Source organism: Hylobates moloch, unplaced genomic scaffold (genome assembly GCF_009828535.3).
Source record: "Hylobates moloch isolate HMO894 unplaced genomic scaffold, HMol_V3 SCAFFOLD_14, whole genome shotgun sequence".
Lineage (NCBI taxonomy): Eukaryota > Metazoa > Chordata > Mammalia > Primates > Hylobatidae > Hylobates > Hylobates moloch.
The window spans coordinates 16,828,798-16,854,372 of NW_026652289.1; the positions used below are offsets into that span (position 1 = coordinate 16,828,798).

The following is a 25,575-nucleotide window of genomic DNA, read 5'->3' on the forward strand; positions in this document are numbered from 1 at the left end:
TTCCCTTCTTGTAATACAAAATAATAACAACCATAGAGGACATCGCAAGTAAAATGTGTATAACAACCCCATCTAAAGAACCCTATCATCTTTCTACTCTCTGTCTACCTATATATTATAGTATAAATAACCCTATATAGCATTCTAAGCAATTTAAGTTAGGTAACTTAGAAAACTCTTTTTTTTTTGAGACTGAGTCTCACTCTGTCGCGCCCAGGCTGGAGTGCAGTGGCGTGATCTCGGCTCACTGCAACTTCCACCTCCTGGGTTCAAGTGATTCTCCCATCTCAGTCTCCCAAGTAGCTGGGATTACAGGCACACCACCATGCTCGGCTACATTTTTTTTTTTTTTTTTTTAGTAGAGATGAGGTTTCACCATATTGGCCAGGCTGTTCTCGAACTCCTGACCTCAGGTGATCCGCCCGCCTTGGCCTCATGAAGTGCTGGGATTACAGGTGTGAGCCACTGCACCCAGCCAGAAAACTCTTAAAAAACATGCTATCCTAGCAAAAAACATGTTACCCCTGTAATATGCTTAAAATTCTCCAAGGGCTTCTCTTTGCTTTTAGGCCAACATTCTTAATGTGATCTTCAACTTCTTGCCCTATTCTACAACCTTACCTTATACTGTACTACCTAATACTATATTCTCCCTACCCCTTCATGCTCAGCCATCCTGGCCTTTCTTCAGGTCTTTGAGCATGCCACAGGGCCTTTGCACGTGTTTTCACTCTGTCTAGGTTGTCTTCCTCCACCTGCCTTCTTTGCCTCTTTAGTTCTTACTCATCCATTAGATCTTAGCTCAGTAGACACTACATTAAGCAGCCATCCCAGACTCCCTATCTCAGTAAGATTCCATGTTTGTTTGTTTGTTTGTTTGAGACAAAGTTTCACTCTTGTTGCCCAGGCTGGAGTGCAATGGCGTGATCTCAACTCACTGCAACCTCTGCCTCCCAGATTCAACCGATTCTCCTGCCTCAGCCTCCCAAGTAGCTGGGATTACAGATGCCCACCACCACGCCCGGCTAACTTTTGTATATTTAGTAGAGACAGGGTTTCACCATGTTGGCCAGGCTGGTCTTGAACTCCTGACCTCAGGTGATCCACCAGCCTCAGCCTCCCAAAGTGCTGGGATTACAGGCGTGAGCCACTGCGCCCGGCAAGATTCTGTTTTTAAGGTGCATTCGTCAGCTACATTTTGTCACTTATCTCATTTATGTGGTTATCTTCATTACCTACTGCTGCAAAACAAATCACCCCAAACTTAGCAGCTTAAAACCAGTATTATTGCCTCAAAGTTCCTGAGAATCGGGTACCAGGGGCAGTTCAGCTGGGTGGTTCTGGCTCAGAGACTTTCATGAGGCTGCACTCAAGATGTCAGCCAGACTGCAGCGTTTGAAGTCTTGCCTGGGGCTGGGAGATCTGCTTCCAAGTTCACTTACGTGGCTGTTGGCCGAAGGTGTCAGTTCCTTACCCTGTGGGCTTCTCCGTGGCAGCTGGCTCACCCCAGGACAAGTGATCCAAGAGACAGCAGGTGGGAAGGAAGCTCCAATGGCTTTCATGACCTAGACTTAGAAGTCACATGTTGTCACTGCTGCTTGACTCTATTTGTTAAAAACATGTCTTTAAGTCCAACCCACACTAAATGGGAGAGAAATTAGGCTCTACCTCTTAGGGAAATTTTTTGATATGTTTTAAAACTACCCCATTTGGGTATTTAGATAAATATGTACCTCCCTTACTAGACTAAGGGTTCCTTGAGAACCCAAGAGAACCCTTGTTTCTAGTGTCCACTTTTGTGTCCCTGGTATCTTCCAGGATGCCTGGCAGAGCGTGGACATTCAATAAATACTGACTATATGAATTAATGAGTGAATGAAACTTTGCACTTGAATCCCAGCTCTGAGAACTTTCTACAAATTATACAACATTAGTTTCTGGTTTTGGAGAAAAGGGATAATCACAGCTGTCTCTCAGGTGGTTAAAATAATACAGCCTATACAAAGCACCTAGTATAGTCTGGCACTGAAGGAGGTCATTAAATATTCTTTATCTTCCTCTTCTTTGCCTCAATCACACATGCAATCCATCCCAAGCCCTGTGGAGTCTACTTCCCATTATGTCTTTCCCATCCCTCTTAGTCTGTTACTCTCTTTCAATTGCTGCTGCTCTTAGACTCGCCTTGCACACACTTTTCTATTAGCCTTCTATCAGTCCCTGTGCCTCTATTCTCTAGTGCAATCTAGTGCAATCCATCCCTAAATGTGCTAGGACCACATTATCTTTGTCATTTTTGCATCTTCTATTGCTGTTGCTCTGCCCTGCACCAGCTAAGTGTATAATACATTTTTGTTGAATTGAATTTCAGTTCCAGATCTCTTTTATTTAAGCTCCTTACTTGCACTGAGTTAATCATACACTCAAACTCAGGTACCAGGATGAGATAGAGAAACATGCCCTGCCCATACCAAAGGTTATAAATTTTCTAGCTAGGTGTAACCATATTCTTTTCATGTCTACACAAAATAAATGGCCCATAAATGACAAATTCTTTAGTGGAGCAATTACAGAATATAATGTGAGTTACATTTTATTTTAATTCTATCTCTAAAGCAAGCACCCTCACCCTAATGCTACAGTACTAATAACACCATAATACTTCTGTGCTCGTTTTTATGCTCTATAATATTGTCATTATTGCTAATAGCAAGAATATTGCAAATATATTTGAAGATAGAAAATTCTTAAATGGTCTTCATTATATAGATAATATGCAGTAGTAAATAAGATTGGTGGAAATTTGTCAAATTATTGGAAAAAAAGAGAGAGATAATATAAGAAATTCCACCTTCTGACATGAGATTTCTCTGACATGCTACAAAAGTAGATGATATTTTCATGTTCTAATGAACAAAAATCTGCTTACAATATATACACCTAGGGAAATGCTTGCTTTTGAGTCACAAATATATATCTTTTGGAAATAGTAAAAAGTCAAGCTAACACCAGCAAAGATAAGAAAACTATCAGTGACTCCTTAATGTAATAATAGTTGTGTTCAAATACTCGTACTTTGTTAAATTATTTTCATTCTGGTAAAGCAAAGAGATTTTGGAACCATATTTCCAGGCTTCCCATTTTCTAGAAGGGACTGTGACTGCGTGAATTCTGTAAATATATGCAACTCTCTTCAGATCAGCAGTGTCCATTCATCTTCATATTTAAAGATGAATAACTTACCTTTCTTCCTCCCATTCTGCTAACTTTGTATTTGTATTAACTTAGTGAACAATTCCTCCTTTATACTGGTGTTTATTAGCCTTATACTAAAAAGAGGAGGTGGGTTACTGAAACAGAAGGTTCTTCCAAAACAGTAGAGACTTTCACCCTCGGTCAAATGTTAAAGCAGCTTAAGGGTGAATAGGCTCACATAACATGAAAACTTTGAGGTCTATCAAAAAGCTTCATTTCACAAATGAGGAAATTGAAGATCAACATGCATAAGGGCCTCCCAGCCCTGCATCACGTGGCAAAAAATCCGGTGGCCGTGCACCATGCCCCCCTTCACATTTGCCCAAACTGTCCAGAGACGTGTCTATCCCAGGGCACATCAATCTCAGTGCTATTGTCACACTGAGGTGGACGACTCTTTGTTGCATGCACTGTTCTGGGCAGGATGGTTAGCAGTATCCTGGACTCGGTCCTCTAGATACAAGTAGGACCCCCTCATGCTAGCTGTGGCAACAAAAACTATTTCCAGACATTCTCAAAGGTCCCCTGGGGGCAAAATCACCCCCGTTTGAAAACCACTCATTTATCTGAGGTCATCTTGTTTTAATGAATTATTCCTTTTTTTCTGTTTTGGGGGCAAATATCTCAAGATACAAATGCATTACATTCAATATTGAAGTTCTGAGTTGTTTATATGTGAAATCACAGTCTTTCTAAGAAATGGGACTTCAGGCCAGGTGTGGTGGCTCACGCCTGGAGTCCCAGCACTTTGGGAGGCTGAGGTGGGCAGATCACCCAAGGTCAGGAGTTCCAGACCAGCCTGGCCAACATGGTGAGATCCCATCTCTACTAAAAATACAAAAATTAGGCAGATGTGGTGATGGGCACCCATAATGGGAGGCTGAGGCAGGAGAATCGCTTGAACTCAGGAGGCAGAGGTTGCAGTGAGCTGAGATGTTGCCACTGCACTCCAGCCTGGGTGACGGAGCAAGGCTCTGTCAGAAGAAAAGAAAAGAAAAGAAAAGAAGAAGGAAGGAAGGAAGGGAGGGAGGGAGGGAAAGGAAGAAAGAAAGAAAGAAAGAAGAAAGAAAGAAGAAAGAAAGAAAGAAAGAAAAGAAAGAGAAAGAAAAGGAAAGAAAGAAAAGAAAGAAAGAAAGAGAGAAAGAAAGAAAAGAAAGAAAGGAAGAAAGAAAGAAAAGAAAGAGAAAGAAAGAAAAGAAAGAAAGGAAAGAAAGAAAGAAGAAAGAAAGAAAGGAAAGAAAGAAAGAAAGAAGAAAGAAAAAGAAAGGGGACTTCACTTCTTTTTTTTCGCACATGCAAATACAGCTAAGAACCAGTTTCGGACCAGGGCTAGGTCATCCCAACATCTAGCACAAAGGAGGTTAAGAAAGGAGTAAACTAGAAACTGTCAGTTTTGATCCATGTTTAATGAAAAAGAAGTTACATGAATAGAAATGGACATATAACAAAGAGTTCAATTTGAGAAAATGTGGTGATAGGTAGAACAAGGAGAAATTGTTTCAATTCTGAATTTACTCGCATATTCCTATTAGCTGTTACTGATCTAAAACATCTCCTTAAATCCAAAACATAACAATAGTTACAAGTTCACTGATGTTTTCATGGGCACTCACCCAAGTAATGTCCAAACAATATTTTTCCATGTCCCCCCTCCCCCAGAACACACACAGGCAAAGGCAGAGATGTTTACTGTGAGGTCACATGGCATGAAGCAAATGCAGCCTTATCTGTTTATTATTACAACAGCCAGCTAGCATTGGCAAATGTGCTTTGGTTACAAACATGGTTTCTGCTAATAATTTCATGAAGAAGCTTTTAGCATGTGTGACCATTTATTCTTAGTATAATCAATCATTGAAGGATAAAAATCAGAGTATAAAAGTTTATACTCTGGCAAATATAAATACATGCAGAGAAGTTTCTGACAGTTTAAATTTGAGCATATTTGAAATATTAAAGGCACGAAATTTAAAAATACACATATGTGAAACTACGGTGAACATGTTACGGGTTTGTCGCATGGCTTAACTCAGCTCAAATCATGATTCTTAGCTGGGTCAGTCAATATTCTATTTTTATAATTTTCTACCCTGTTGTACAGCATGATCATATCTTCCTAAAAAAGAAAAAAACATATATCTTTGGAAAAGAATTCTGATCTCCAAAAATATATACTAGTAATAGTTTCACATTAATGATCTCATTTAAAATATCCCTTCTCTCAAGCTAGAAGCTGGCAAGCAGTAAACTCATTATAGACAGTTGTCATGTGGGTAATACAGAGAAGCAATAGATCTGACTCACTATTCGTTTAAAATAAAAATCTTCTGGCCAGCACAGGGCAGTCATCAACCTCGTATGCTCACACTGAAAAATTTAAAGTTAGGACGAGCCCTGCCTCTTCTGATACTGTATTCGAAGTTTCTCCAGTTGTTCCACACATTGAGACTGGGCCAACCTCAACGTCCGATTCTCCTCCGTCAGAGCCTCGAATTCCCGAACCAGCTCAGCAGCATCCACCTTCTCCTTTTCTGCCTGATCTAATTTGGCAATGAGCTCCTTCCTGAAGATTCGGGGTAAAGGGCAGGAAGAAGCACAGAATTCAATACAAGCAAATTAAATTATTCAGTAATAGCATGATGGAAGTAGAATGATTCATTCTGCTGTTCCGAATTTTTTCCCATCTCTACTTGCCTCCAATGACTTTCATTTGTCCAGCTTTGGAAATTTTATATCCCTTTATTCTAGCACCTGTACCAGACACTTCCAAAATACTAACCATACACCAAAAGTCCCATAGGTTCTTTGGTAGTCAAAAACATGATCATTTTAAAAATACAAAAAATTGTAAAAATAATTTAGAAAAAAATCTGTGTAGAATTTTTCATAATTTAAGATGCTGCCTATTGTCTTGTAGGGAGGACAACTATAGTTTTCTCTTGGCTGAGTCTTTGTCCCCCAGATTCAGTTGTTATCTTCCTTTGTTTCCCTTATCTGAGTTGAACAAATCTCCGGTAGACTTCTTTGAACTACAGAATCCCAACTCTGTCCTTGTAGATATTACCTCCTATGTCTCTCCCTAATCCTTACATATATATTGCAGCCCAAATTAACAAAACAATGTGTCCACATTTGATGCTGCCCTAACTACAGAATCCCAACTCTCTCCTTGTAGATATTACCTGCTATGTCTTTCCCTAATCCTTACATATATATTGCAGCCCAAATTAACAAAACAATGTGTCCACATTTGATGCTGGCCTGACTCCAGAATTGAGGAAGCAGGCTGAAGGTACTGTAGGAAAATTGTAATGACAACACTTTAAAGAAAGTCAGTTCTTAGTTAATATTTGTAAATAATTCATTGATGTAAACACACATAATAAGGAGCTAAAGGCTGGGCATAGTGGTTCATGTCTGTAATCCCACCACTTTGGGATACCTAGGCAAATGGATCGCTTGAGTCCAGGAGTTTGAGACCATCCTCAGCAACATAGCGAGACACCGTCTCTACAGAAAAATTGGGAAATTAGCTGGGTATGATGACTGACAACTGCAGTTCCAGCTACCGGGGAGGCTGTGGCAGGAGGATCACTTGAGTCTGGGAGGTTGAGGCTGCAGTGAGCTATGATTGTGCCACTGCACTCCAGCCTGGGCAAAAGAGTGAGATCCTGTCTCAAAAAAGGAAATAGAGTAATGAGCTAAAGATCTTCAGTCCATGTGTAGATTTAATAAACATGACAACCCAGAGGATACCACGTCTGTCTCCGTCGTGGAGGTCCGGTGATCCTAACCTAGACAAAATCTAACTGAATTCTCCTTTGCCTCACATTTCTTCCTCCTCTGTAGGGCAAAAAACAGTTGGTAAATGTCCTTCACATACATAGTTTTCTAGATGAGTTTTCCAAAGGAAGGCTTTGTACCGCTGGTGTTAACATTAGATGATTGTAGGTTGTACTGAAAGCTTCATTAGACTTTTGAATTAAATTAAATAAATGTGTATCTTTAAATATAAACCAACACATCTAACCCATGATTTCAAAGATCTTGTGCCCTAAAAGGAGGCTAATTAAAAGAAGATCTATGTAAAGATGACTTACAAAAAAAGTTTGAGTCCATAATAATGTAGATGTGGAAGTATCTGGAAGTCACTTCATGATCATTCACAGAAGTTGTACCCAAATGACCAAAACTTAGGACACACTGCCACCAGTCTCAGTCCCAAGCCTTCTCCTCCTAGGTTCCCCCTACCCTGAAAAGCTTCTGAGGTTTTACGGTTGTGTTCCTAGGAAACAGTTTTGAACCCTTGTTTTAAAGTAGTAATAACGTTGCTTTAGCATAAAATATGCGCGAATACTATCTTCCTTACATTCTTTCATCACTACAGTTGGCCACATTTCTAAAAGCCTCTCCTCTTCTTTCTTCCACTGATCAGATACTGATCTGACACTACATAATATGAAAAGAAGAAAGGAAAATACATATATTCCTGAAAAAGCAATAATATTCAAGTTTATATTGGAAATAAGCCTGTGGCCACTGGGAACAAGGGGCAGGGAGGGGGGGTTGCTCATCAAAACACAACCTGTAATGTTTCAATAATCCAGAGCTAGAAAACAGCCTGACCATCTCATTCAATTAGGTTTCTAAACATGTTTTATTATATAATACTATTAGTTAAAAAAAATTGAACACAAACCCAAACTACTTCTACATATGTCTGCATATTCATTCATAAATTATATACCTGCCAATATATTACATACATTATAAAGCATACCCAAATATGGATATGTAACAGGATAAGACTGGATGCTAAACCTAGGGGGTGAAAGTCTGATAGGGAACAAAATATTTACGTGACCTCAGTGTCTCCTACAAATTACTTAATTGAAAAGGGAAATGTGTGATGAAAACTGGAAGGCCACTTTCACCAAATGACCAAAGTTGACACTGCTAGTCATGAGATACACAGGCATCACATGCACTGTGAAACACACATCATTTCTGTGGTATTCCTGCCAAAAATGTACAATCTATATCTAATAATACAGACAAAATCAAATTCAGGGAAATTCTATAAAATTGTTAACCTGTGTCTTTAAAAATGTTAAGAACTCCTCCATATTTACAGAAACCAAAAAAGAAAAAAAAAATGACAACACAGGCAATGTGCTCTTCTGAACTGAAAAAAAAATAGTTTTGAAGAACATTATTGGGAAATTGATGCAATTTGAATATGGACTGTGAATTAAATAATAATACTACATCAATGCTAAATTTCTTGATTTTAATTATTATACCATGGTTAAATGAGAGAATGTTATTGTTTTAGAATATACTTACTGAAGTGTTTAGGGCAATGTGGAGTATGATGGTGTGTGTATGTATATACACACGTATATGCATATGTATACATACATGTATTCACACACATATATACATACACATATGTATATATGTATGTGTGTGTGTATGAGAGAAAGAAAACCCCAGTACTGTCGTAGGAGGAAGAATAAGGCACAACTGGGGAAAGTTTAGTAACTGGTAAATCCAGTAAAGGATATATGGGAGTGTTTTTTGTTTTTTTTTTGAGATGGAGTCTCACTCTGTCACCCAGACTGGAGTGCAGTGGTGTGATCTCGGCTCACTGCAACCTCTGCCTCCTGGGATCAAGCGATTCTCCTGCCTCAGCCTCCCGAGTAGCTGGGACTACAGGTGTGTGCCACCACACTTGGCTAATTTTTGTATTTTTAATAGAGATGGGGTTTCACCATGTTGGCTAAGCTGGTCCTGACCTCAGGTGATCCTCCCGCCTTGGCCTCCCAAAGTGCTGGGATTACAGGAATGACACCGCACCTGGCTGGGAGTTCTCTATACTACTTTTGCAATTTTTCTCTAAGTTTGAGACTATCAAAATGCAGTTATCCTGAAAAAAAGACAAGGAGTAAATCAGGATAAAAGTTCTAGTATTTTCTTCCTGCACCCAATGGCCTGCCTTGGATACCCACTTTGGTGTCCACGGAGCAAAACCAGATATTAGGAAGTGTCCAAAACTGGAAGATAATGTACATCACTGATATGCATATAAACAAAGTTCCTTTGGGCTCTTACTGATTTTTGGATCTTCCATGCTGTTTAGAATAGAATAGGCTCACAATAAATACTTACTGAATAAATAATTGAAGAAAAAAGTAGCTCAGAGATACAGTAATTTATGTTTTAAAAATAAGGAAATAGAAACTGAAAGTGCTCCATTTAAAGGAAAAAGTCACATAGCTAATAAGAAAGAGCCAGAAATCAAGCCTATCTTCTGATTAAATGTTTATAGAGTTTTGTGTCCCTAAGCATAGCTTAGGTAGTAAATGTCAATAATTAAATATTGATTAGTAAAATTCCTCATGTAATTATTTTTAAACATTAATGAGTAAAACCTATATAAATAAATAAATAAAAGAGGCCAGGCACAGAGGCTCACACCTGTAATCCCAGCACTTTGAGAGGCCGAGGCGGGCAGATCACTTGAGGTCAGGAGTTTGAGACCAGCCTGGCCAACATGGTGAAACCCTATATCTACTGAAAATACAAAAATTAGCGAGGCATGGTGGTGTGTGCCTGTAATCCCAGCTACTCAGGAGGCTGAGGCAGGAGAATCGCTGGACCCTGGGAGGTGGAGCTGCAGTGAGCCGAGATCACGTCACTGCTCTCCTGCCTGGGCGACAGAGTGAGACTCCATCTCAAAAAAAAGAAAAAAGAGAGAGAGAGAGACATGCTTTAAATCCCCTGTACATCAAACAGATCATCTATTCCTGTTCTATTTTTCCCTTCAAATTACTTGTGTCATATAAACGATTTAGGTGGACTTTGCTTTCAAATCACAGTCTGGCAGGTGGTGGTAATGGGGATAACAATGGCTATTTCCCTGGCTCCATATCTAACCTCATATAAAACTCCTGAAGCTATCAGTCATTAATTTTGATTGTCAGAGATAAAAAATCACAAAATCAAAGATTTTTACAATTTGAAAGAATAGTCTAAATTGTCTAGTCTGATATTCAAGCATTGGAGAAAGTCAATAATAATTTCTTCTTTACTGGAACCCAGAAGACTCAGTGGATATGTTTCTAAATTAGTGTCATGTATTTGATAAGTAATTATACAGACATCCAGTGAAAACTGTCAAAATGTCTACTGATTCCTGTCCAGGACCTATTTATATAGACATATTTATGCTCATCCATTAGCAATTCATAATTAAACCTTGGCACATCAAGCTACAAAAACAATCTTATAAATAGATGATCTGAAGAACAAATCAATATTTATTATAGGCTAGAATGTGGTTCTGCCTTTGATTTACTGGTTCTATTTGTATTGTTTCCTTCAATGTAATGTAATATGGGGGTAGAAGACCACAGTTAGAGAGATCTTATTTCTGCAGTCATGAATCTGTAACATAGCTTTCCACATGATGCCGTTCAATAGCCTAAAAGGTCATAACTTTGGAGTCCACCATAGCTCATCTGTTGTCCCCATCCTAAGCCACATGCCTGGAAAGGTTTTTAGTTACTAAAACAAATAGGGGAAGGGAAAGTCTAAGTGAATTGGTTAAGAAAACTTTCAAACTTTATGGAAATTAATTCCAAAATTAAGGAGATTCTTTACATTGCAGGAGTTTGAGACATGGATTCATCACTGGAACAAATATTTCTCTGTGCTGAGGAGACCACTACAAGGGATCTTGGCCCTTTCAAAGTTAACTAAGGACTTTTATTTGGGAAAGGCAAAATTCTAGAGAGTTTGGCCCCAGTGAGCTAAAGAATTTGGGGCAATAATAAAATACCTTTATCATAGGAAGAATTTCACTTTTAAATAGGGATTTAGACTGTATTGTTGGTGAATCTTGAGAGATTTATGTCCAAGTAAAAGCATTCATACACAGGAGAGAAGGAGTTGATGCCTCAAGATGACAGAAAGGATGTCAAAGTCTACCTTCATTTTATCCAGGTGGAGGAATAATAAATGATATTGAGCTGAGATTTCCAATGCTCAGTCTAGAGTATGTTGTTGAAGCCGTACAAATGCTTAATGCATGAACAAATGTACTAGTATCTATTGGGAAGCAAAGGGCAACACTGCACCTGTGCAGGAGGAAGTCAGACTTGCTCCAAAGCAGGACTTCTCATCCTTTGTACAACTGACATTGTGGGCCAGGCAATTCTTTGTCGTTGGGCACTGTCTATACATTGGCATTGTAGGAAGTCTAGCAGCAACCTTGGCCTCACTCACTAGATGTCAATAGCAAACCCACCCTCACCCCCAGTCATTACAACAAAAATGTCTCTTAAGTATTGCCAATGTAGGGTGGGCCAAGTATGGAGAATTTCCCGGTTAAGAACCACCACCTAAAGGAAGTGGAGATTCCCACTATCAATCAACCTGACAAGAATTAATCCTGGGACAGGAAGAAAGTGAACGGCAAAAGGTTTCTTCACTCTGCTTTCCCAGAGATTGGATTGGAGCCTCTTTCCTCAGCAAGGGAAACCTACTTAAAAGAGCTCTCACTGAGAAGAGTAAATATGCTGTCCCTTTTAACTCACTTAACGCCTGAGGTTGCAATTTTTTGAATTTGAAAAATTAGACCTTGGCAACGACCTTGAGCAGTAGGATACAAATAACTCCCACATTTACTGTTCCAATAATGGAACACGAGGCATAAATTTAATATAGTTTCGGGCAGACAATTAGGTGTAGAAATACTTGGGAATGAAATTCCCATTAAATGACTGGGCTGCACGTAATTATGTGGTGTAAAATACCCAAATCATTATGATTGGGGCATTAACAGAAAGCTTAAACTCACAGCCTGATGGCATCTGGGATATTGAAATTTCACAAAAAACTAAATACTAAAATGAAAGAATACCTTTGGCTACATCTCTGTCTCCATAGACAAAGTAAAGAACTGAGGCAGGCCTTTGCTCTTCTACTCATTTGCTCAGCAAGTATTTATTGAAAGTCTGTTACAAGCCAGGCACTGTCTTCTATTCTTGCTAGCCAAGTCAGTCTTGGGAAGCGCATCTCCACAGGTGGAAAATGAACTCAAATCTCATATCTTACCCAGAAGGCATCTTACTCATATCAGACATCATAGGAAAGAGAAGATAGAACTTTTCCCCACATTACTATATATCCTGCAAACACTTGTGGAGAAATATCTCCATTTACTGTGTATTTATGATAACAAAAATGTAATTTCTGGAGGCTGAGTAAATATTTAAGAAAAATATCTTAGGTATATAAAAGTGAGGTTTGGTTTTCAGTGTTACCTTGCTGTGGAATCCTTTTTCAAAGAAAGTCATACCCTGAAGGGATGCAAATAAAACAGATAAAATTGGTCCTTCACTGCCGGGCGCCGTGGCTCACGCCTGTAATCCCAGCACTTTAGGAGGCCAAGGCGGGTGGATCACGAGGTCAGGAGATCGAGACCATCCTGGCTAACACGGTGAAACCCTGTCTCTACTAAAAATACAAAAAAATTAGCTGGGCGTGGTGGCGGGCACCTGTAGTCCCAGCTACGCGGGAGGCTGAGGCAGGAGAATGGCGTGAACCCAGGAGGTAGAGTTGCAGTGAGCCGAGATCATGCCACTGCACTCCAGCCTGGGCGACAGAGCAAGACTCCATCTCAAAAAGAAAAAAAAAAAAATTGGTGCTTCTCTGGTTGATCTTGGTACAGTCCCCTGCCTGACACCCTCTCCCTCCCCAATCTGTGAGAGACTCCTCAGAACACAGTTTAAAAGCCTCTGCCTTCGGGAATATCCTAAAGAAATAAATCCTTCTGGTTAAACATAAAAAAAAAACATTAAAATCTCCTGTTATTACAAATCTCAGAATAAATATGATGACTAAAAACAAATCAAAATTCCACTAATTTTAGTTTATGCCTTTGCAAATTACATATGCACCCTTTTGCCCCATCCTGATATGTTCCCCTAGATGAGATGTTACTCCCCTAATCATCATTTTATACATTTTAAAAAAACATAAGAATATAAGTCTCACATTGATTTTGATAGCCTCATATGAAAACCCCTTTCTGATGTTTTGCCTGAACACACTAAAATTATGTAACATTTTTCACCTCAGAAACAAAAAGACAACCAAATTAAAAAATGGGCAAAAGATCTTTGAGATATTTCTCCAAGAAGACATAGAAATGGCCAATGAAGCATAGGAAAACCTGTATAATGTCATTAGCCATCAGAGAACTGTAAATCAAAACCACAATGACACATTGTTTCACACCCACTAGAGATGGCTAGAATCTAAAAGGCACAGGAAGTGTTGGCAAAGATGTGGAAAAATTGGAACCTTGATACACTGCTGGCAAGAATATAAAATGTCAACCCCTTTGAAAACAGTCTGGCAGTTCCTCAAAAGGTTACACATTGAGTTATAACATGAGCCAACAATTCTACTGCTAGGAACCTACTCAAGAGAATTGAAAACATACGTCTACCTCAAAAATTGTACACAAATGTTGATAGCAGCATTATTCACAACAACCAAGAAGTGCAAACAACCCATTAAATGTCCAATAGCCTATGAAAGGATAAAATATTGTATATTCATACAATGGAATATTATTCAGCAATAAAAAGAATGAAGTACTGATGCATGATACAAAGTGGGTGAACCTTAAAAACATTATACTAAGTGAAAAAAGCCAATCACAAAAGATTACACATTATATGATTCCATTTGTATGAAATGTCCAGAATAAGCAAATCCATAGAGACAGAAAGTAGATTATTGGTTGCCAAAGTCCAGAAGTCCAGGGTCGGTGGGGCGTAACTGCCAAAGGGTGCCAGATTTATTTCTGGGGTGAAGGAAATGTTGTAAAGCTGGTGATGGTTGCATAACTCTGTGAATATACTGAAAACCACTGAATTGTAATAGCCAGGATATAGGATCAGCCTAAGTGTCCAAGTGCCATCAGTAGAAGAATAGATTTTTTAATGTGATATATCTATACAATGGAATACTATTCAGCCATTTTAAAAAATGAAATCCTGTCATTTGCAACAACATGGATGAACCTGGAGGACATGATGCTAAATGAAATAAGCCAGGCAGAGAAGCACAAAGACCACATGATCTCGCTCCTATGTGGAATCTAAAAAAGTTGATCTCATTGATGTAGAGAGTAGAATAGTGATTACCAGAGGCTGGGGAGGGTGGTAGGGAGAGGGGTATGGGGAGCGGTTATTCAATGGGTAGTTACAGTTAGACAGGAGGAATAACTTCTGATGTTCTCCTGCACAGTAGGGTGACTGTAGTTAACAATGATGTACACTTCAAAATAGCTAAAAGAGAGGATTTTGAATGTTCTCACCACAAAGAAATGACAAATGTTTGAGGTGATGAATATGCTAATTATACTGATTTGATCATTACACAATGTGTCCATGTATGAAAACATTACACTAGACCCCATAACTAAGTACAATTACTACATGTCAATTAAAAACAAAATAAAACTGGCCAGGCACATGGCTCAAGCCTGTAATCCCAGCACTTTAGGAGGCCGATCACTTGAGGCCAGGAGTTTGAGACCAGCCTGGCCAACATGGTGAAACCCTGACTGTACTAAAAATATAAAAATTAGCCCAGAGTGGTGGCACACACCTGTAATCCCAGCTACCTGGGGGGCTGAGGTGGGAGGATCGCTTGAACCTGGGAGGCAGAGGTTGCAGTGAGCCAAGATTGCTCCACAGCACTCCAGCCTGGGCGACTGAGCAAGACTCTGTCTCAGAAAAATAAAATAAAATAAAATAAAATTGTTTATAAAAAATATATAACATGAGGATGCAAAGACATAAGGATAATACAATGGACTTTGGGGACTTGGGAAAGGGTGGGAGTGGGGTGAGGAATAAAAGAATACACATTGGGTACAGTGCACCCTCCTTGGGTGACAGGTGTACCAAAATCTCAGAAAACATCACTAAAGAACTTATTCACGTAACCAAACACCACCTGTGCCCCAAAAACATATTGAAATTAAAAAATTAAAATGAATAAATAAAACAGTCTTCAATCTGACTTTTCTAAGAGTCTGTCTATTTTTCTGACATTAAGTTAATATTCTAAACACCAAAGTACCCAAAACAATATTTCATACCAAAAAAATAAATAAGTGGTTTCTCTACTGGACAAGATAAAATGCTTTATCTGGAACAAAGCAAACTTCACAGTTGATTGTAGTTTAATAATATACTTTTTAAAATTTCTGTCAAACAATTTGGTAATAGATTTCATTTTTTAAATTTTTCTAAATTTGGTGATAGATTTCAAAAGCCATAAAATGTCTATATCTCGCTTCAGTGACTTTCATATTACATACGCAAAAAGCTAGGTATGTTGTAGAAAAATGCTTATAATATTTACGGAAAAAAATCATGTTATACATTCCATGTTACTGTATATGCAATTATATTAAATGTCTATTCACATGCAAAAGGCCTAGAAAGAATTAGATAAAAATGATAGCAGGACTTCTTTAAAGATATCAGAATTCTTGGTAATTTTTCAAAGCTTTCCAGAAAGTCCTTCCCACCTTTTTCGCACTGAGAAGAAAAAAAAATCAGTAAAAATATAACAAACCTCTCGTACATCATTGGTCATAAGCCAGAAGTGATTCTTTAAATTGGATTCAGCCAATGCTAAGTTTATAATCCTAGAAAATGTTTGACTCTCTTTCTCCATTCAACAGATATGACTTAAAATAACAGTTTCAGCAGCTCTTCTCATCAAAGCCTCTTAAGACAAATTCTCCCAAACTTGATCCAGGGAGACCTCCTCTGGAGATGAGAGAGAAGTTCAGTTTGGAGTTCAAACCTTAAGCAGTGTCTGAACGACTCCAATAAAGAAAAACTCTCTTTTAAAATACCTTAGTTAGCGTCTCTCTTTGCATCTAGCACAGGCCAGCCAAGCTAGAGGCAACATAATCAGCTACACTTTATGAAATAATGAGAAAGAAATTCTCAACAGAATCATCAAAAAATGGAGAGCTAACTACTTGGGTCAAATTCATTTGGCCCAATATATCTTGCTTAAAAATAAAGACTGTTCAGGAAAAGATCTGTTGCAAAATGAATTTCCACTTCAGTAAAGTCTTAACAAAAATAACGATCATTAATAATCCTTGGAAAACCAAGCTCATGTATTTATAAATATAGATATTACCATATTTCCCAATTTAACAATTTATCCTAGCAGTTCTTTTTTTTTTTTTTTTTAGATGGAGTCTTGCACTGTCACCCCGGCTGGAGTGTGCAATGGTATGATCTAGGCTCACTGCAACCTCCACCTCCCAGGTTCGAGCAATTTTCCTCCTAGCAGTCCTTTATCGCTGATATTGACTCTGCAATACCAGCACTGAGGTGGAAGGATTGCTGTAGGTCAGAAGTTTGAGACCAGCCTGGGCAACACAGAAAGATGCCATCTCTTTAAAAAAATTTTTTTAATTAACTGGGCATGCTGGCATGTGCCTGTGGTCCCAGCTATTCAAGAGCCTGAGGTGGGAGAGTTGCTTGAGCTCAGGAGGTTGAGGCTACAGTGAGCTATGATTGCACCACTGCACTCCAGCGTGGGTGACAGGGCAAGATCTTGTCTCAAAAAAAAAAAAAAAAAAAAGGAAGAAAGGGGCCTGTTAGGCCAAGAGCTTAGTGTGAACAGGGGCTCAGTGACTGGAGGACCCACCTCCTGCCCCGGGAGAAGTGAGGAGGCCAATGTAGCTGAAGTTGAGGGATGAGATTGGAAGTTTTACAGAGGTTCCAAGGCATCCCCAGGTAGGTCTTGAAATCTGTGCCAAGAACCGGCTGTCATTTTCTAGCAACAAGAAACCCTAGGCAGGGAAACTAGTTACAATATTGCATCAACCAAGATCTCAAGTAGTAAGTCCCAATCCCAAATGGTAGAAGTGAGAATGAAGAAAAAGGAACTTGAGACTTCATGAAAAAGAAAATATATATATAATGAAAGAATTTGGCCTTGGCCCTACATCTAGCCAATTATTTAGGGAGAAAACTTCAAGTACTTTGGGGAAGGAAACAAGATGAGTTCTGCAGAAACACACACAGGCATATAAGTAATTAAGGAGGGGGTCTGGCCCACTTGTGTGTGGTCTGGAAGGTTGCATCAAATACCACCACTAGCCTGCTAGGCATGTTATTTCTAGAAGTTGACTTTTCCTTTTTTTATTTTTTATTTTTTATTTTTTTTTGAGACAGAGTCTCACTCCATCACCCACGCTGGAATGCAGTGGCGTGATCTTGGCTCACTGCAACCTCCGCCTACTGGGTTCAAGCAATTCTCGTGACTCAGCCTCCTGAGTAGCTAGGATTACAGGCGAGTGCTATCTACCACTCCCGACTAATTTTTTTGTATTTTTAGTAGAGACATGGTTTTGCCATGTTGGCCAGGCTAGTCTCGAACTCCTGACCTCAGGTGATCCACCTGCCATTCCTCCCAAAGTGCTGGGATTACAGGCGTGAGCCTCTGCCCCTGGCCCCTTTTTTCATTTTAATATTGTTGTAGTGGTACCCAGAGTTATCATTGCTTTCAACACAAACAGCAAGGATATGTTTCAAACATTAGATAGGAGTCACTCTCATGTCATTATCCTACCATATCACTTTTTTTTTTTGAGATGGAGTTTTGCTCTTGTTGCCCAGGCGGGAGTGCAATGGCATGATCTCAACTCCCTGTAACCTCCACCTCCTGAGTTCAAGCGATTCTCCAGCCTCAGCCTCCCAAGTAGCTGGGACTACATGTGCCCGCCACCACGCCAGGCTAATTTTTGTATTTTTTAGTAGAGACAGGGTTTTGCCATGTTGGCCAGGCTGGTCTCGAACTCCTGACCTCAGGTGATCTGCCTGCCTCGGCCTCCCAAAGTGCTGGGATTACAGGTGTGAGACACCGTGTCTGGCCCCTACCATATATTTTTTTTAATGCAACATAAAAAAACTTACAGAACATGTAATTTAGGGGATGAGTATTGCATTTCCAAAAAAAAAAAAAAAAACTACACATAAATTTAATTTAAATAACAAAGTCCTCCAGTACCTTCAGTCTGAAGAGTTTATAAATAGAGACATAATTACTGGGGATTTCTCTATCATACCACCACACTTCACACACACACACCAGAAGATACATTTACAGGCTATTCATCATATAGATCTTCTTTGACTTCAATATGGGCCACGTGATTAATAATCCTCAATTCCTTCATGAAATTTTTTGTAGGACTCCAACTGTGTGTAACCATGCAATCTGAGTATTCCAAGCAACTTTATCAAAACTCTTAGAACAAAAAGAAAATAGTCAGATATAGGAGAGAAAAGCTGTATTTGTGACCTCCTAATAAACATCTTTTAATCCCCTGTAGCCAAAAGTCTAGATACAATTTTATGTTTGAAGCATGGCAAACCAAGCAAGGAAGGAAGGGTTTGTAAGGTACTAACTGAGGTCTTACAGAAGTCTGGCCCCAAAACCTATACTGTCCACCATCATGCTATACTGTCCGACCACCATTCTGGGAGTCTCAAAAAAATTCTAAGGCGCCGGGCGTGGTGGCTCACGCTTGTAATCCCAGCACTTTGGGAGGCCGAGGACTAAACCACGGTGAACCCCTCTCTACTAAAAAACAAAAAAATTACCCGGCTGGTGGCGGGCCTGTATCCCACTACCGGAAGGCTAAAAAATTCTAAGGATTTCACAAACTTCTCAACACAAAATATACCTCATCCGCTTTTTGTAAAAATTAAATTTTGTGTGTGTGTGTGTGTGTGTGTATTTTTTATTATACCACCACACTTCACATACACACACCAGAAGATACATTTATTTACAGGCTATTGATCATATAAATCATCCTTTGACTTCAATACTGGTCACATTATTAATAATCTTCAATTCCTTTATGAAATTTCATATCTATATTAATGAAAATAATAATCATTAATAACCCTTGGAAAATCCAGCTCATGTATTTATAAATATAAGATATAACCATATTTCCTAATTTAACAATTCACCTTAGCAGCCCTTTATTGCTGATATTGACTCTGTAATACCAGCACTTTGAGAGGCCACAGTTGGAGGATTGCTTGAGGTCAGAAGTTTGAGACAAGCCTGGGCAAGATAACAAGATCCCATCTACACACACAAAAATTTTTTTTTTTGAGATAGAGTCTCACTTTGTTGCCCAGGCTGAAGTACAGTGGCACATGATCTCAGCTCACTGCAACCTCTGCCTCCCAGGTTCAAGTGATTCTCCTGCCTCAGCCTCCCGAGTAGCTGAGATTACAGGTGCCTGCCACCACACCTGGCTAATTTTTGTATTTTTAGTAGAGACAGGGTTTCACCATGTTAGCCAGGCTGTTCTCAAATTCCTGACCTTAAGTGATCTACTCGCCTCGGCCTCCCAAACTGCTGGGATTACAGGCCCACATGGGCCACTGCGCCCAGCCCCCACAAAATATTTTTTAATTAGCTGAGCATGGTAGCACGTTTATTTCTTCTCCCCTTCCTTTTATTAGGGTGACACGTGATATATAAGAAATAAAGAATCACAATATGTTTGTGTTCTGTTTCACACATTCAACAATAATTTACTCAGCCTCTAGGTGCCACATATCATACCAGGCTCCAGGAATCTGATGGTGACAACACCTGACTATCAGTGCTTTTATGGCACTTACCACCTAGTAGGAGATGTAATCAAAAGGAGAGCTAATCAAAAGATCCTAGTAATCAAAATATCTCATTAATAAATGGGAAATCCCAACCAGCTAGTACTGTGAAGGAAAGGTGTCTACTCTGATGCTTTGAAAGTATAAAAGAATGGGATTCACTGGGGTAGGCATTGGCGGAATCAAGCGCAATTAAAAAGAAGGATTCAGAAACAAAAAGTTATAAGTGAGTAAAATCAGAATGCTTTAATTAATAAAACTGTATAATTCTCTACGGCAGAACTGTAATAGTAATAAAAGCTATCAAGATAAAAACTTACCCTACTATAAAATGTAGTCAGTCAACTAATACATTTACATTATTTTGAAGAGCTATCCCAGTGGCTTCTTCACGTGATGTGGGAATGCCATCATTTAAGCAGAAATTAAAATTCACACCAAGCCACAGTGCTCTGCAGCCTCTGGGCACATTTATGGAAAACATAGTGTGATTTTGGGTGGTATTTTGGCATTTTTAATTTCCTGAACTAAAATGTCTTATTTAAAAAATTAAGTTCTGAGTAAGAAGCATTCCTGGTATTCCTTTTGCTACTCCATAAAGTAAAGCACTTAATCTCCAACAGCACCACTTGAATCATTGCTATAACCCCCTTGCCTCCCTGTCATCCACACACTCAGCCTGTCCCCTGCCCACTACCCCTGGTCCTTGCCCAGTAGGCAGTGCTCAAATGTAGAGTGAGAGGGGTAGGTACTTACTTCCTTTGCTCAAGCAGGGCAATTTCCTTTTTGACCTCATGGTATTCTTCTGCTATTTGGCAGTGCTGTTTGAACACCTCCATGGATTCCTCGGAGTCATGACAAGGTGGCAGGGGCTTCACAAACAACAGGAAGAAATTAGTCCATTTCTTTGCATCAGGATAAATTACCAACCATTTTGCTCTGCTGATGTTCTTTAAACAAAGGTCTTTTCTTTTTCTTTTCTTTTTTTTTTAACATGAGAACAGCATTGTCAGTCAACATTCAACAGAGTTCAGCTGATTCTATTTGACCGAAAACAGAGAGGTGGACAGATAGTCTCCATATTCCTCTCCCATTGTCATTCATGGGCATCTCAGGCCTGAGCCAGAGCCCTGAAATCCATTACATGTCAGTTACCCGCCATGTGATGGAGTAAAAATAAGTCTCCCAAGGATTCTACAGTACTCCCTGGAAATCTTAGACTCTGCTTTAGAGAACAGCAGTGGTGGGGAAGTAGTTCAGTTGTCTGTTTCAATTACCCCTTGCTTTCTGTTTCTGTAGCCAGGAGGTATAATCTCATCTTGCAGAGTAGAGAAGAAAAGCTCTCTTCTGAGAAATGCATCTGACCTAAAGAAAGATGCTGAACCAGAGATAATGCTTGCAAGGATTAACCAACCTGTAAGAAAGGCCGGATCTCCCTCCCCCTAAAAAAAAAAATCTCTATAAGATTCATGTCTCTCTTTTTCTCCCATCCATGAAAGAAGCAAAGGCCAGTGTGGCAAGCCTTTCTGACCGCAACGTGGTGAAAACCCTACCTCTAGTAGTTATTTTTAAAGAACGAGTTTTCCCCAAGTTTGTTTTTCTAATTTCTTGTCTAGCAATGCGTGATTAAAAGTACTACTTTTAGGCCAGGTGGATCACTTGAGGCCAGGCGTTCGAGACCAGCCTGGTCAATATGATGAAAACCCATCTCTATTAAAAATACAAAAATTAGCCAGGCATGGCAGGGCGCACCTGTAGTCCCAGCTACTTGGGAGACTGAGGCAGAAGAATCGCTTGAACCCAGGAGGTGGAGGTTGCAGTGAGCTGAGATCATGCCACTGCACTCCAGCCTGGGTGACAGAATGAGACTCTATCTCAAAAAAAAAAAAAAAAAAAAAAAAGTACTACTTTTAGAAATACTAGTTAAGAGTTTTTTTTTAATTATCCTTTTCAATTACATATAGAAAAAAGTATATAAAATCTGAGAAATATCAGTTTATTGTGAAATAGGCTCTTCAATCTTATCCTTTCTTCACAATGGTCTCTCTCTATATATAAACTATGTATCTGACAAGGTCATATTGTCACTAATTTTATATTAGGAAATTGAGAACTAATGAATTTTTTACTATTTGTTCCTCTCACTATATTCTTCAAGGACACAGATTTCTGTGGGTGTCATATTTATTTCTGTGATCCCTCCCATGATGTAACAGAAATTCAGTAAAGTTTACTGTCTGATTGATAGATAAGATGACCTTCCCTATTTATCATGAGGCCTCTGAGTAGAGATGTTTAAAGGAAATAAAATTCTAAATAGATTTAGATCAAATTTACCTTCACGTGGAACATCTGTTATGCCTAGTTCATGGAAAATCTAATAATAATCATATTAGCTAGCATCTTTCTCTACTGCCCATGAACACATTCACAGCATAAACTCAGCCTGTTGGAACCGTTATCCCTTTCTATACGGGATTAAATTGAACAATAATGCACAGTAGTACTACAGTATAACTCGCCCCATGAGATAAAGCTGTTGCCAAAGGAATTCAGAACTCCTGGCTCCTCCAGTCTGTGCCCCAGAAATCGCTACCCACTCATCAATTTTCACCTGTTACACTGGCAACTTACCAGGTATAACAGTAAGGGGAATGAAAGCAATTTATTCTGGGCACCATAGCCAAGCTGTTAAATCATCTGTGCCCTGTTAAAGGATTTGCCTCCTGGAAGGCCCTAAGACTCTACACATCAGAGCCTATCCTTACAAGCACCACACGGGCTATACTCAGTTGAAACAAGAGCTCAGTACATGTAGGTACCTGAACCATGAATTCAGCACAGTTAACTGTGACAGCGAAAAACTTCTAGAACTCTGCACAAAGGATTCACAACTTTAAGAGAACACAGAGAGCAGCCGTGTAAAGGGAGATATGTCTTTTGCTGCTGTAATTTAAAAGGAAAACTGTAAAGTACATTAATAACTTTCTTAAGAAGGGAGAGGCCTTCCCTGCCTCACCCCCAGCTTGCCACCTGTAATGCTTTTTACTAAGTGGGAAATGTTGTCATTTGTTCTTTTTTTATTATTGGCACCTCTTAATTGTGGGAAATTCAAAGATGTTATTATCTATAGGTAGCGTGATCATGCCACTAAGGGTATGTGATGATAGGTAGTACATATTTCAAGATATCCACATGTGCTTTCAGCAGCATGATCATGCTATCTATACATAATAATATTTTCAAGACTTCCCATCACGAAGAAGGGACAATCAGAAAAGAATAAGCCTAAAATAATGTGTATCCAGTTTTCGGGGAGTACAAAGATTCCAGGGGTCATTTCAGCCTCTGGATCCTGAAAACTAAGCTTTCAACTTGACATATAACTCAGCACCACTTCAAATGCTCCCAGTTTGTATGAAAATATTAAAGAGCAATATAGATTTCTCTTTTTTAAGCAAAGAGGAAGGTTATATTGCGTAACATACCAAAACATTGTAAAATTCTCTCATTAGTTGCCATAGTAAGAGGGAAATAAGGAATTGTTGTTTAATGGGTACAGACTTTCTAGTTTGCAAGATGAAAAAGTTCTGGAGATTGGTTGCACAACAATGTGAATATACTTAACACTACCAAACTGTACACTTAGAAATGGTTAAGATGGTAAATTTTACCATATGCATTTTTACCCATAATAAGAAGAAAATTAATGCAAAAAAATTATTTCATTAAACCTTTCTGCTGTCTCTAGCCCATCTTCTAAGCACCACGGTTACCTAGGAGAGGCTGACTCCATTTGTACTCAATCTTTCTCTCTTTCTCAAATTTCTCCCCAGAGAACTACAAATTTCTCACCCCTTTATAATCTCAAGCCATTCACTGGTAACCCCAAACATTGTTGAGCAAATCAAAGTGCTCTCAGGTCAACAGAATCCACTGTTCTTAGAGGGCAGTTGACATCATTGGCTATTTACCCCAGCCCAGGAAACTGATCAAATCATTTGCTTAAATATATATGGTTCTCGTCCCAACAGGAATTCTGGTGAATACAAGTATTAAGATATTCAGGTTTTATACCTAATATAAAAAGTGGCACTATAGAATAATGTGATGTGTTGTTCCATGTAGGATGGAATAACTCTCATTGCTTTGTGATACAATGTGTGTATGTGTGTTGTATCATCAGGTCCTGACTGAGGGTAATCCTCTCTTACCTTACCTTTTGAGAGGTAATCCCTCAAAATAAGAGACAATATATGGCCAACAGTATTAATCAAACACAAGCTCCTGCCTGAGGAAATCGATTCCTAGAATTCAAGAATCAGGTTTCCAGTTTAAAAATGGAGCACCAGTATGCTTAAGTAACATGACATGTAAAACACTGGCACTCATGAATTAATTGGCTGTACATGGGTTTATGTAACACATGCTCAAATTAAAAACTGAAAAATAACTTAAAAGAATACCCATGGGTAACTAGATGAAAAAACATCTATTAACTTCTTGGAATAAAAGTAACACTATTTCAGTTCTCATTGCTTGATTTTGACTATTCTTGTCAGAGAGATTTTCATAGTTATAAGCCTATGCTGGGAATGGATGTATGATAAATAAACTCTTAATGTTGATAGTTAATTTTTTTTCACATCAGGAGGAAAAAAATTCCCTTGTTATTTTCTCCACAATGATGCTACATCCTCCAATTTTGGATACACTTATCCCACCTTCCTGCTTAAAGAATGAAATATTGCACTCCAAAGAAAAGGAATCCAAAGATAGTTGAATTGACAAATTGAAGAATAAAGATACTGCTAACGTACTAGAGCACAAATTCTGTGTGGTCACAGCAGTAGCTTTTCAGATGCACTCCCTGCCATCGTACCTGGTTTACTATACAACGCAGCCAGTTCTAAGGAGGTGAAATTAAGACCTTCTCCTAACAGTGCCACAAGCCAACTTTGAAACACATATTTCCAAGACACAGATTGGGGCTTGGGTGAGGTCACAGCCCAGGAGGAGATACTTCCTCCTCACCCACTTTTCCTCCATCTCCACCTCCTCCCACTGCCGCCTGAGGATGGAGCTTGCAAGGACTTAATATTTCATGGCAGTGCAGCGCGAAGGAGCTGCTACTATCTCTGGTATCCGCCCCAATTATCAGGACCGATTTAACAAGATGAAGTAAGAGAGAAACCGCAGGGTCCCGTTCCAAGAATGCCAGCTTGAGCCACACGGTGCTATTCTGCTCTCTGCCTGAGCTGCCGGTTCATAGCAAGCTCCTCCCGAAGTGGATTCCACTCCCTGGAACAGGCCCCATGGGGAAGGACCCAGCCAAACCACCCTCGGCTAGGAGCAAAGCCGGCTCAGGCGTTTCCGTTTTCTATTTGGCTTCTGCGAATACTACTGGCCCCATCCTCTTCGAAAATGTAAGAATTTAATTTTCCTATACCAGCTTCCCACACAGGAGATATATTTAGGAAGCTAAACATTCTACACTCACTGAGCAGTCTTTGTATTTATTCCTTGATTCTCAGGGTTACCTACTTTGGGGAAAGATGGGGGT

At 39.3% G+C, this 25,575-nt stretch overlaps 1 protein-coding gene across 2 annotated transcripts in view; it reads right to left on the bottom strand.

The window, feature by feature from the left end:
- Positions 1 to 4,639: 4,639 nt before the first annotated feature.
- Positions 4,640 to 25,575, bottom strand: part of LOC116482148 (MAP3K7 C-terminal-like protein) — a 45,835-nt gene continuing 24,899 nt past the window's right edge. Inside the window, exons 4-5 of one of the 2 annotated variants that reach the window (XM_058427483.1) lie at positions 20,769 to 20,884; positions 4,640 to 5,815 (exon numbers count right to left, since the gene is read on the bottom strand). In XM_058427483.1, the coding sequence (XP_058283466.1) occupies positions 5,635 to 5,815; positions 20,769 to 20,884 (297 nt within the window). In that variant the 3' untranslated portion in view covers positions 4,640 to 5,634. The remainder of the gene's footprint in view (positions 5,816 to 20,768; positions 20,885 to 25,575) is intronic. The other variant, XM_058427484.1, reaches the window with a different exon arrangement.